The sequence below is a fragment of the Cylas formicarius genome, unplaced genomic scaffold (assembly GCF_029955315.1).
Source record: "Cylas formicarius isolate icCylForm1 unplaced genomic scaffold, icCylForm1.1 PGA_scaffold_10__41_contigs__length_53128322, whole genome shotgun sequence".
NCBI lineage: Eukaryota > Metazoa > Arthropoda > Insecta > Coleoptera > Brentidae > Cylas > Cylas formicarius.
Window position 1 is genome coordinate 1,877,731 of NW_026844214.1, and position 14,026 is coordinate 1,891,756.

Here is a 14,026-nt window from a genome sequence, read left to right on the forward strand (position 1 = left end):
TTAACATCCCTCCACAAAGTTGGGCAAATTCTGTTAAACATATAGAAAAAGCAGAACAATCGTATATCCATATTGCAAATGATTTGAACAGGCGATGATAGCGATAGTGATATTGATATATTATGTGAATAATTTTAAGTAATTTAAATAAATAAATTAATTAATAAATAAATAAATATTGTTTAGTTAGTATCTTTCCTAACAAAACCTCAAATAATTAAATTCTACGCAAAGTACGGCCATATTTCATTCTTACAGCTTGCCCGAGTCTTTCCTTAATTCGTATCAGTTAGTCACTTTCTTATATCTATGAACAGACTTTAAAAAGATATGTAAATTTGCGTGCGATCTGCATAAAAGTGATGATTACAGGAGATAAAAACTCTTGGAAAAAGGTTGACATAAATCGAGAAAAATAAAAGGCATCTACTTTTGGACCCACTACTTTTCTATTTACCGTAAAAAATACGCATAAAAAAAATATGATGACGCGCGTGCGATCATTCTTTTTGAAATCCCGTACCTGATTTTAGCAAGTTCACTGTATAGCAGTATATACTATCCCGTCGTTTAACCTTTTATCTGGTTTGCACCCCTCTCTGTTTTCTGCAGGGACAACGCCATTGCGGGATATCTAGTCTGCAACTCACGGTGCCCTATTTATTCACCAAACACAAAGGGTGCCGCAGAGCGCGTTTTGTCGAATTTTTTAATTGCCGCTTGTATATCGCGCGTTATTTAGATAAATTTCTATCGTAAATATTTTAAAAATTTATTTTATAATACATTTTTGTTAGTATTTCTAAAATTAGAATCGAATTTATCATAAAATAATGGCCGATTGAAATTTATCAAAATATTGCGTGGATGGAATAGCCCTCGGATTGACCTATCTGCAATTCAAAGACCAATTAACTTGCGACGTATATAACGTTATGCGTATATCTAATATTGAAACGACCTGTTGCATCATAATATACTTTCAGACGTGTATATCGTTATATTGGGGGCACGGAGGCATACATTTATAATCGATTCAGAGAAAATAAAAAACACTGATGGGGTTGTGTTGTTCGCACACGATCGAGTTGGAAAATGTATTTGAAGGGATAAAGGGCAAAAGGGCACACTGTCCGGATGTTCGGGAATGTTGTTTTCGAAAATGATTTTAACGTTTTTTTCGTGTAACTGAAAGTCACTTAAAACCTCATATACCCACGATTGTGGTTAATATGGATGGCTATAATCTAATCGAAAGACGTGGAAGTTCGGCAGCGGTGCACTTTCAGAGTAGCCTTAAAGTGAAAAAATACGTGTTATACTATACCAGAAATATAGTGCTTTTACAACCGATCCCGGCATTAACTTTGCCTACTGTTTATTACTGCAAAATCGCAACCCCTTATAGAACACCCTGTCTAGCAGACTCTTACCCGTAACCATTCCAGGACCGTCCTGGGAATTTATCTATCTACACTAACAAGTATGTTTTCAATCTTCTTCGCCGAGCAATTCCTGAAACATGCACATAATTAATACACAGTATCATAGTATCATTATTAATACACAAAATATTAAATATAATAATTATAAAGTATCAGTCACTTAAAAAATCGTGACTATCGCTAATGTCGTCACTAATCGTTTTCGCTGAATGATATGAGGCAATATCCCACACAATAACAGTATTTGGCGATACTTGGCAATAGTTTATATTCAAACCATATATTTCCGCGGTCATGTTTTCTTGGTAATCCACACTTGAATCTTTGACATTTTTGGTAGGAAAAAAATAGGGCATCTTCCACCCAACCATTTTTGGACCCAGCACGAAGAATTATTATGCGTTTTCCGCGAGAAGGCGGCAAGTCTAGTACTCACTTGTTATTGTTATCACGCCATGCTTTTTTTACTTTGTCGTGGGTGTCGAACCACCTTTCGTCCAAATACACTATTGGCCTCCGTTGCAAAATTCTTTGAGATTCCATTCTTAATGGAGAATAAACATCTGTTGGGATGGGTTTTCCGACGGTTAAGGTACTTTAAAATACTTGAAACGCCAGAGGAATAAATGCACTATATTTTTGGTCGTATTATAACTACTTGTAATTGTCGCTTACTGGAGAGCCTTTTAGTAACTTGTTGCTGTTTTACCGGTGTAGTGCAAATCGCAAAATATTATTAGATTATGTCTGAAATATCGCCGATATTTAATTACATTATTGCAGAATGTTTTTTATACCTATCATATGACACGATCGACTTCCTCTTCGTAGTAAATAACTTGCAATTGGTGAAAAACTGTCTTGTGATTAATACAGGTTTTATTAGTTTTTTGTGAGTTATATTTGTAGTCTACAGAGTCGAAAAAAAAGTTGACACTTTCAGGTCAGCCTATTACTGGCGCTGACAAAGGTTCTTCACCAACTGGTCATAATATAATTTTATCATATAGGCAGCAGTTCGTTAGAACTAATATCGGTATATCTGTTGTATCTCTTGTATACATTTGATATGTCTAACAAGGTCGAATTTTCTCAAATTCATTCATATGCTGATGATAACCAAGCTGTTCACACATTCAACTCAATTATTTATGATTAAGTCGAAGCCAATTTTCGTTTGGATCTTAAAAGTCTTTCTCAATATAGTAAAAAAACGATCTACAGCTAAACTCTAAAAAAACAAAAATTATGTTATTTTATCCCCCTGAAAGCTATGTTTTTTAATATAATGTATGATAATAAATTTACAAATGAAGCAAAGAACCTAATTAATATTATTATTATTATTACAAATGGCAATAATAAACTGCCGACATCCGTTCCGTCCAATTCATAATAAAATTTATTTGGAAATGGCGTTGTTTATTTTATACTTTCGTCGACGATAAGAATTGTGTTTGTCTCAGCAATATCCAACCTCCAATCTCTTTGATGAGTATTGAATTGAGAAAAACATTCGTCTACATTATGATTATAATTTGTTGAATAACAAGTTGGAGCGATTCTTTGGTGACCCCGAAACATTTACCTAGCAAAAATTAGCCATGTTACAAATTAAAATCTATTTCGGCCAAAATAACATACCCACTAACACACTACTAATAATTGTTGACTATTTATATTTTCGCTCTGCATGGTTTCACTTTTCGACTGACTGGCCAGGGAGCAGTGCCTTCTCGCGATTTAAATGAATTTAAAGTAATAAAAATTTTAAATTTCGTAACGCATTGTTAACCAAACTAGTGTAATACATATTTTGATGTTTTATTTACTCTAGAAATAAGCTGAACATCCCTTGTAAATTTTTAGGTGGCTAAATATTGGATCCCCTGTACATTTTATAGCAATATATAATCACTTTTTGAAGGGGCCGATATGATTAACTCATGTGCCGAATTTTAATCAATTTTAATAAGCCAATTTTCAGTTATTGAATTAAATATGATCGTAAAATTGTATAAGGGCAATACATCAAACACGAGCGACGATATTATCAAAATTTGACGTCGTAAAGCTGGACAATGACATATCAAATAAACGTTGGTCTACAATAAAGGTATACCTAGACCGACACCTACATCCTACAGTTATACCTATACCTATAGCGAAACCTATAGCTCTGATTATAGCTATATTTATACCTATAACGAAACCTATACCTATACTTATACCCATCGTTATACCTATACCTATAGGTATAGCCATACCTATACCTATACCTGTAGCTATACCTCTACATCTACCTCTACCTGTACCTATACCTCTACCTTTAGCTATGCATCTACCTCTAGCTATGCCTCTACCTCTAGCTATGCCTCTACCTCTACCTATGGCTCTGCCTCTACCTCTACCTCTACCTATGGTTCTAGCTCTACCTATAACTCTACCTCTACCTATACCTCTACCGATACCTATACCTATATCTCTACCTCTACCTATTCCTCTACCTCTACCTATACCTAATAACCATTTTGAAATATTTGACCTTGGGATGCGCCTGCTTAAACAATTTTTGTTATTTCTGAAAATTTGGTTGATGTTTTTGTTATTGTGGTCTACTTTTATACGGGGTGTCCCCAATTACGCAGCAAAGGTTCATATTTTTTAAGCCGCTAACGTCTTTTTTTCGATGGAACACCTTGTAACTTTAAGTGAGCGGGGATATGGTGCGCAATACGTATAAGTGCAATTTGCTAGAGAAATAATTTATGGACTTGATAACACTTAAAGTTACAAGGCAGTGAAAAAAAAACGATTTGACATAAATACGGGACACCATACATATAATATGGTTCGAATTTGAAATGTACAAAAAGCAACTATTTCTGAATGTATGGTGTCAAAGTTTTACTTTAATCTTTGGAGGTAGACGTTTGCAACATTTATTGTGATTTTAATCTGTTTTTTGACCCCGTTTTTATTTAGTGTGCCTCTGTTAAATATTGTTTAATAATGATTTATGTTTGGTAAAAAAAGTTATTTTACAAAATTGTGTCATTTTTGCTTGAAACCAGAATATTTCGAAAACGGGTTTTTCCTAGTGAATTCCTAGAAAGGATTGGCTTTTTTTTTTTACAAAAAAAAAGCCAATCAACGCGATCAAAACTAAAAAATACGTCAAACTCTTTGCAAATTAAGTTTTGGTTTTCGATAAAAGAAAATGCAATTTGATCGTCGCCAATCGATTGGTTCTAATGAAATTGTCCCCGATTAATCGACCATTGCCATTTTTGAATAATTAAACAGCGGATTATATGGTATTACGTATCGGTCGTAGCCGTCCCCCATATGAGGCTAACGTTTGTTGTATTATCGACGTAAATTTGTTTAGTTTATTTTGTACTTAAAATCGACTTCTCGTGTATAGTTGACGCGTTACCTTTCTGGAATGACGTCATTTTTTGTGATTTCTGTTTAATCTATGTCAATTGACAGATATTGTCGTTTCGTTATAACAGTCAATGGCAAGTTTTGATTAGGTTAATGATATATGTATTAAAATTGGGAAAAAAAACAAGCTACAAATGGGGCAATTACAACAAGCCATACAACAATCCAAAATGTTAAGGAAAGAGGATAAATCCTTTGCCTCCAGAATATCTCAAAAGCAAAAAGACGTAAAAACAAAAAATTATAAAAAGTATGGGGTTTAAGTGAAAGGATTCCAAATAATAGAACATACCTGATTGATTTAACACACATCGTCCGCAATTTCTTCAGGAAATATATCAAAAATAAAAATTTAGGAAAAAATTAAAAAAAGGACAACTCGTTTCAAATTTTAACCAACGGAAACATTAAAACGAAAGACGTCGTTTATTTTTTGTTATTTAATAAAATAATTAGGACCGTTATTAGCTTGCGCAATCGCGGCCAACGTTATAACAGCCGTCGACATTTTCAAAACCCGTTTTCGTGCCGAAAATTAAAACCGTGTGTCTTTTTCAGATGGAGGTTCAGATGAAGGAAACGGCATGACAGGTAATTACCATTCTAGAAATTGTTGCGGATGAAATGCACAGTCAAAATTTTGTATTTTTGGTAAATCAAATTGAATATTTTGACGCAAACATTTATATTAACAAAAAACTGATTCATGATAATGAAATTAAACATTTGGTTGTTATATTTGACTCGAATTTCACGTTTTATACATATACCTATTACATAATGAATACATTTTCCAGCAATATTAATTTTATATCTGGAATAGGGAAAAATTTGTCAATTAAAATTAAAATCAGCGTAGCTGCTCACTGTTCAATTTGCACAATTGCAGATTGTTCGAAATAGGGCCGTGAGAAATATACTACAATGTAACAGATATACGCGAATCCAAAGCGTGTTGAGTGTTCTTAATTTCTTGTCCTTAAAACAAAAAATAATGTTTAATGTCTGAATTTATTTTCTTACGATACAAGAAATTGTGGTAATTTTATACCGAGAGAATGTTATTCTAGTCTAAACCGTTGTTATATTAAAAACTGTAATACTCTTAATAAATTTGAAAAGACTTTTAAGACGTCATGTGCATAGCTCTTAGTTTCTGCTTACGTTTTTATATTTAAAATTTCCATTTTGCATTTTTATGCAGCACAATGCTAAATAAAGGTTATTATTATTATTATCGTAATGTTTTTGCACTTGTGAAAGGTAATATTTTTTTGGAAATTATTAAAATACTGGAAAAACTATTAGGTTTAGGTGTATTATTAATAAAAAAAAATGAAAAATTTCAAAACTAATTTAAAACAAAACTCAAAAATAGGATGTTCCCTTTAAAAAAATGTATGTTTTATTGGTCACGCTTTTTTGAGCCACTCTGTGTACCTTTGAAATAATTTTTCTCATAACTTGCGATAATATCGTTGACTCTGTACGTATCCAATGAGTGTCAGTAAAACTAACTGGCCGTTTGGGATGAGAGCTTTCGTGGCATTTATTTATCTTGTGAATATCATTTACTTATTTTGTATTCGGAACACTGCGCGCGCATTACAAGCCAGTAGTAGCAGCTAGACAAGAACGACTGCTATAACCTAGGGATTTTTCATTGTCCATAGAAACTGGTTATAAATGAAACTGTTTTTTTCAGCGTTTAAGAGACAGATAATCGGTATACCGGAACTTCTGGAAAACGGGTACCTAAAGTATCCTACGACATTAATAGCTAGTAAGTTGCTTTTTCTTAATTTTCTTTTTTTTTATTCGATTAACGATTAAGAGGAATTTAATTCTCCGTGACCAAAATTTAAAACGCTCTCTTCTTTTGAATAGAAAGCGCAGTGCTATAGTTCCGGGAGAAATGGACCACCTATTGAAAAACTTTCAAAAACTTTTTTAATTATTCGAATTAGGCTGTGCAAAAAAGTATAACATAAACATAAGCTTTGCTAATCTGAGACAATGAATAATTATAAAAAATAAAATAATAAAAATTTAAATTGGCCCATATCATAGAGATGAACCAACGAATATAGGAGAGATGTCCATCATATAACCATCTGCATTGCAACCAGTCTTCCTTTTTCCCATTAAAGCTATAATCTTCTTCATCGTTGACGTTATATTGGAGTGGTTTTCCAGGTGTTAGTTTTCCTGTAGGAGGTTCTTCGGAAACTTCGCTTTCTAGCTCCATTTTGGAAGGGCCTGGTTGAGGAAATCACGTCCACGATGAGGGGTTCGGGGATACATTTCTTGCGAAGAAGTTTCTGTTTCTTGTTCCTCAAGTTCGTTTCTTGGATGTACTGCAGCCTCATCTGGTGGATGCGTTAAAAAAATATGATCAGCTATTTCATCCGCATTGTAAGACCAAATTCATGTTGCCTGAAAGGTCGATACAGCATTAGTTACTGTACCACCTGATCCTTGTTTATCGCTCAAATGCCATCTAGCGATATTGTCTCTTGGTTTTTGTGCATAACTAACCGAAAAATCATAAAGTAAGCTTTAGGACCAACAACGAAAAATTTTTCCTGTCACAAAGGACATCCGCCAAGTTATTCTTAAAATGCCTAGAAACCTAGAAATATTTTTGTAATTTGTAATTTACGTTCGTTTTATATGCTTGCTATAATGGTTCAATTTTAATATAATGTTTGCTTTTGACTCGCAGAAGTGTATTATTTTTTACATTTTTGTTAATCCGACCCCGTTGTTGTTTTATTTGCGTTTCCTGGTATCCCAATCATTAAGTGATTTTTTGGATATTTAAAATTTGAGATCCCAACTTTACAGTTGATTTATATTTATAAAAATGGAGTAAAATTTTAATTAATAATGAATTCTATTTATTTTACAAATTAATAAATAAAAAATTGAATGTCGAAAAAATATTTTTTTATATTTCATCCTGGAGCCAGTTTCCCATAGATGTTATTTTTACTATTTTATGTTTTATTATTTAGAGGTGGCCATGGCGGGAATGACGATGCCAAAGTTATTTCGCCATGTAAAATTACTGTCATTAGTTCATTAAGTTTGTCATTAATAATGGAAATGGTGTTGTGTGATTATGTAACACATGATGAGACGGTGTTTATGCCCCTAATTTAGCTCCGCCCCCCTCAAACAATATATTGGGTTTTTTTTTCGATGTATACAACTTTAAATTGGCATTACTGTTCAAGATGGCGACCGATTTAACAGCTGTCAAGTGATTTATTCTCAGTTTGGTTTGGCAATTCATCATGAATAGACTCACGCCTGAACAACGCTTGCAAATAATGCATTTTATCGTCGACAAAATCGTCCATCAGATAATTAATTCGATTAACCATTGAACGTTTTCGCACCACGTTTACTCTTATTGATAACTCGCATCCCCAGAGACGCCATACGGTGCGTACAGAAGAAGCTATTCCTGCTGTAGAGCGTAGCATTGAGGACGACCCGAATGAGTCTATGCGCCATCGAGCACAGGAATTGGATCTGTGTCCATCCACTTTATGGAAGATTTTGCGGAAGGATCTTGGTTTACGTGCTTACAAAATCCAACTCGTGCAAGAATTGAAGCCAAACGATCATCAAGTAAGGCGTAGATTCGTCGAATGGGCCCTAAACGAGTTGCTGTTGTTCCCGATTTTCATAAGCGAATTTTGTTTAGCGATGAAGCGCACTTCTGGTTGAATGGCTACGTCAACAAACCAACAACAATCCTCAAATGTATGTCGAGACACCGTTACATCCAGAAAAACTGACTGTTTGGTGCGCTTTATGGGCTGGTGGAATCATTGGTCCGTAGTTCTTCAAAAGCGATGATGGCCAGAACGTTCAGTCAATGGTGATCGGTATAGAGCTATGATTACTAACTCTTTCATTCCTGAATTGAATAACCATGATGTCCAGGAGATGTGGTTCCAACAAGAAGGCGCAACATGTCACACAGCTCGTGCCACAATCGATTTATTGAAAGACACGTTTGATGACCGCCTAATTTCACGTTTTGGACCTGTGAATTGGCCTCCAAGATCTTGTGATTTAACGCCGCTAGACTACTTTCTGTGGGGCTATGTAAAGTCATTGGTCTATGCGGATAAGCCACAAACGCTTGACCATTTAGAAGACAACATTCGTCGTGTTATTGCCGATATACGGCCAGAAATGTTGGAAAAAGTCATCGAAAATTGGACGTCCAGATTCGACTACATCCGCGGCAGCTGCGGCGGTCATATGCCAGAAATCATATTTAAAATGTAATGCCACAAGATTATCTTTCGGATAAATAAAATTCATGTTTTATTGCAACTTAAAGTTCTATACATCGAAAAAAAACACCCCTTATAAGCAGGCACAGAGTAATATGGGAGCCAGTTTCAGTCAAGCTCTGAAGAAGCCAACAGGATGATTGAAGTTCGACTCAACAAAAACCGACGCAGGAGGAATCCAGAAGTGTTGTAAAAAGTATTACAGTGGCCTGTGGAAGTTTCTTTGAAATAAATAAATAAATAAACATACTTTGGGACAAAAAACGGAAATTAGGAAATATTTTAAAGAGGGAAATGGTGAAATACCATTATTGTGTTCGCTGAACTAACAAAATCAACAACGTATAGCCGTTAAAATATCCCGAATATGATAGAAAATATTCAGTGTTTTGTTAAAATCATAAAGCAAAACAGGGTTTGTGCGTTCATAAATAATTCCCGTTCCGGGTGAAATATAATCGTTTAAATCCATGGACTTTTGCATTTTTAACCATTTCGCGGTAAACCCGCCTAACGGCTCTTCAATAATTCTAAACGTCCTGTTTCGTTTAAAGGTACGAGCAAACAATCGTTATTTGCTTGCAATTTAGTCGCACTTAGACGCATGGTTATTGAATAATTACCGTTAGCGTACGGACAATTATGTTTGGTCGCGTTTATTAGTGGTTGCGGTCTTCCATCTTGAATCTCTCGGGTATAGTTACTATTCATTTGACATTTTATTGCCATCGTAAACCAAACGGTGTCGTGTCGTCTTGAGGTCGCCAAATTCAAACCCGGCACTGAGTGTGAATGAGGCGATGTTTTTTTTCTTTTCTTTCTTTTTTCTCTTTGCTTTGTTTGTCGTTGATCACGATATTTCGACTTTTTTGGCATCCTTGGTTAAAATGAAAGTTACTTTCTTAAGAAATTCCTACTCGAATTTTGCATAGTTTATTCAGAAATTGAGGTTTTGTGTTTTTTTTTTTTTATTTTGATTGTCCCATATAAGATTTATTGTTACGCTACTGATCCAGGTATTGTAACGAAAATTTAACCACATATTAAAGGAGGTGATGCACTATTCAATCACTTTGATAGATGCGCTTCAGCTTATACAGGGTGTCCCAAATAGGTGGTGCCGTTTTGGCGAATTCAATTAACAAAATCTCAAAATTTTCAAACAAAAAAGTTTGTAATTTTTAAACTTTACTTACTATTTGAGATATTCGAGGTGTAAGATATATACGGGTTCTTATTCTTCTTCTTATTCCTACGTTAAGTCCAATGACTTGTGTTTACTGGGTAATCTTTAAACTTATTTGTGATTCTGATGACCAGCTATCTTGCCATCTTTTTTGTGGTCTTCCTCTTGATCTTTTCCCCTCGGGTTTTCCATCTCTTGTGATCTCTGCTAATCTATGCTCTTCCATTCTCGTTACGTGTTGATTTCAATTTCTTCTTCTCTCTCGTCCCCATCTGACTATATCTTGAATGTTACATTGTTGCCGGATATCTTCGTTTCTTAGATGGTCTCGTCTAGTCTAGTCATCTTAATGTTTTCATTTCAGTTGTTCTTAGCGCTTGTTTTGTTTTCTTTATATCGGCTCTGGTTTCTATGGCATACGTAAGTATTGGTCTTATACATGTTTTATAGAATCTTGTTTTCGTTTCTATTCCTAGATGTTTATTTCTCCACACTATATACCTTAATGCACCTGCTGTGGCTGCCGCTTTCCTTACTTGGTATATCGTCTCTTGGTAAATATCTCGGTGGCTTGTTTCACCTAGTCCTAAGTATCTTGACATTATTTGCTTTATGATTGTCCCTTCTATCTCCATCTTACATCTTATTCATTCCTTAGATACTGTTAGACATTCAGTTTTCTCTGTAGATATTGCCATATTTATTAAATATGTGTAACATTCTTTGTAGGCTGACTTCGCTATTAGATATCAGTACCGCATCGTCCGCGTAACATAGAATCGTGATATTTGTGTTTCCTATTTTGCATCCTGTTAGTCTTTTCACTTTTTCTATCATTTTGTCCATAATCAGGTTAAATTCAAACGGACTTGAGCTGTCTCCTTGTCTTATTCCTGTGTTTACCTTTATTTCTTCAGATACCTTTCCCTCAGCTTTTATTTCAGTGGAGCAGTTGTAATTGGGTTCTACTATGATTCTAATTATTTTAGGAAATACATTTTTTTTCTTTAAGTAAGTATGCTATGTCATGAAGTCGTATTTTATCAAGCGCTTTTGTTAGGCCCACGTAACACATGAAGATAGGATTGTTGTATTCTATTGACTTTTCCACTAACTGGCGAATTATAAAGATGGCATCTGTTGTTGACCTCTTCTCTCTAAAACCTTGCTGTTTTTCGCATATCGGAATTGTTGCTCTTAGTTCATCTGCTATGATTTTGGTGAAAATTTTCGATATTGTATCAATGCAATGATATTGCTCTATAATTTGATGGCTTCTTCTTGTCTCCTTTTTTAAATATTAATGTAGTGAAACTTTTATTCCACTGTGGAGGTATCTTTTCTTCTTTAATTATTGTATTGAAAATTTTTGTTATTTCCTTTATTAGTTTTGGTCTTCCATATTTAATTTGTTCGTTTGGGATCGTGTTTTCTCCTGGTGCTTTTTTTTATAGTAAATTCTTGTTGAATTTAAATCTGCCCTCATTAGGTCACTAGTTGGTAATATTAGGTATTTTTTAAATAGGAAAGACATATACGAATAAAACCTATTGCTAGCAATACAGGGTGTCCATTAATACGTGGAAATTTTGAAAAAAATGGACTCTATACTACACACTCTAACAGATTTAATAACACTTCAGAATTCATATTTAAAGAAACATTTAATTTGTGGGGCACTTTAAAGGATCGTGTGTATGAATCGCGAAATAACGATACAGTTGATGGCCTCAAGGAAAAAATTAGACCAGACGCGCTATGTAATGTGCATTGCAGAGAATGGACAATATATTGAAAATATATTATAGTATCATCATATTTCAGTTTTTTTTAGTCATTTGTTTCTGGTGATCCATTTAAAATAACAAAATTGATCTCGGTGGGGTGAGGAGAGCGGCATTTTTGGGACACCCTGTATCAACAAAATTATAATATTTTAAATCTTTAGGAGTGTCCAAGAAACTTTTGTACGAAACTTTTTTGCGTATGTCCTATGGGTTTCGAGATCGTACAGTGGATCGTTTTATTTGCCACACCGTGTATATACGAGTACGACTTTATCGAATATCGAAAAAACTGCCAAAAATACGAAAATTAAAAAATAATACGTTTTATCGTTCACCATCCAATAAATCCGAAATTATAATAACTGAGGCGATATAATTTTCAGATTGTTTACTTTCCATTTTTTTCACTACCGCAAATAGGAAAATTGGATTTTTTGTAAAATGTTCATCCTATATGCTTCGAAAGAAACGTGGTAAAATATATGAGGAAAAACGGAGCCTTTTATCTAGAAGTTTTTAAAATATGTTTTTTTGAATAGTAACTTGGTGTCACTGTTTAGGTGACTACTCCAAATATTTTCTAGATATAATTCAAAAATAATTTTCTACTAATGACAGATGCGGAATAAAGCCAACTTGTAGAAATGAAGAAGATGTAATTAAAATGTTGAACGCAGTTCGAGGCAATTGGTGCAAGCCATTCGATTTCGATGATGTTGTCTAATGTCTATCTAATTACACTGCTATACAGTGGTTTTGTTGCCCTGGATATGAGACTAATTTTAGATATATTTGTGCTCGCAATCCATGAAACTATCAATGATTTTGTAAGAATTGCTCTCAAGTTTGTTAAAATCTTTATTTTCATTTTAATTTTTAAAAATCGGTAAACAAGAAATAATTAAAAATTGAAAATATTAGTTTTATTTTGAAAGATTAACAAAATTTGAAGTAGAGAAAAAAATGTTTTCCATAAAACGCCTTTTTATTAGCTTTGCTTTTATAACTCTTGTAATGACCATCTCTTTTCAAAGACGAGCAGTAATCTGCCGATAATTCGGTTATTTTCAATTTTAGGCTAGTATTGCATATGAGCCTTTTTGTTCTGTTGTACAGGGTTAAAAAGGGTACTAGTTTGCTAATTCAGCCGACTTTAATTATTTATTTTAATTATTTACCTAATAAAATTGAACCATTTTTTTGTGTTTAAACTTATTCGTTTGCGTTTTCGTGTACCTATCGGGTTCAGTTCGGTCAGGTAGGCGTGTTTAAAAAGAAATGTATGCAGCACTAATTCCCGAATACCGTTTTGGAGCCAAATCGATGCAGTTATTCGACTTTTTCGGGCCCGTCGAATAATTTACCGTTATGACCCGCGTGCGAACCGGCCATTTTTGATTCCGCCAGGTTCCTCGACTTAATCGACTCCATTTATTTGAGTTGTACTGCTTTTTTTCACTCGTCGTCTCGACGAACATCGTTTCGAAGCAACGTTGCCACAGTTAGACTCGTTTTGCTAAGTTTTGGTTAGTTTTGGTACTCGTTGGGACTTGGGGTACAACATGGAAGGCTTAAGGGAACTAATTGAATCGGTGAGTTCGAAAACCGTACAAGTCCAAAATCAGCGTTTCCAGGAAATCAATAAAAACCTTTTAACATTGAAACTAGTCAATAAATGATTTAGGGTTGCATGGAAAAGTTTTAGGTCTCGTGGTTTGCAATGCATTTTTAATGGTAGTTTTTCAAAAAATAAAATGCACTACGAATCGCAAATAAAAAATAAGAGGAATGGACTTGTAGAGGTTTTTTAACTCCACCCCCTATAAAAATAAAACTAATGAA

General features: G+C 34.1%; 1 protein-coding gene across 6 annotated transcripts in view; it reads left to right on the top strand.

Annotated features, from left to right (window-relative positions):
• The window catches only part of LOC132708287 (RNA-binding protein Pasilla), a 114,308-nt gene that overhangs the window by 31,945 nt on the left and 68,337 nt on the right, over positions 1 to 14,026 (top strand). For 3 of the 6 annotated variants that reach the window (XM_060680513.1, XM_060680519.1, XM_060680514.1), the window contains 2 exons: positions 5,454 to 5,486; positions 6,601 to 6,678. The exons of 1 other annotated variant lie outside the window; for it this stretch is intronic. In XM_060680513.1, the coding sequence (XP_060536496.1) occupies positions 5,454 to 5,486; positions 6,601 to 6,678 (111 nt within the window). The remainder of the gene's footprint in view (positions 1 to 5,453; positions 5,487 to 6,600; positions 6,679 to 14,026) is intronic. 2 more of the 6 variants (XM_060680515.1, XM_060680518.1) reach the window with 1 other exon arrangement.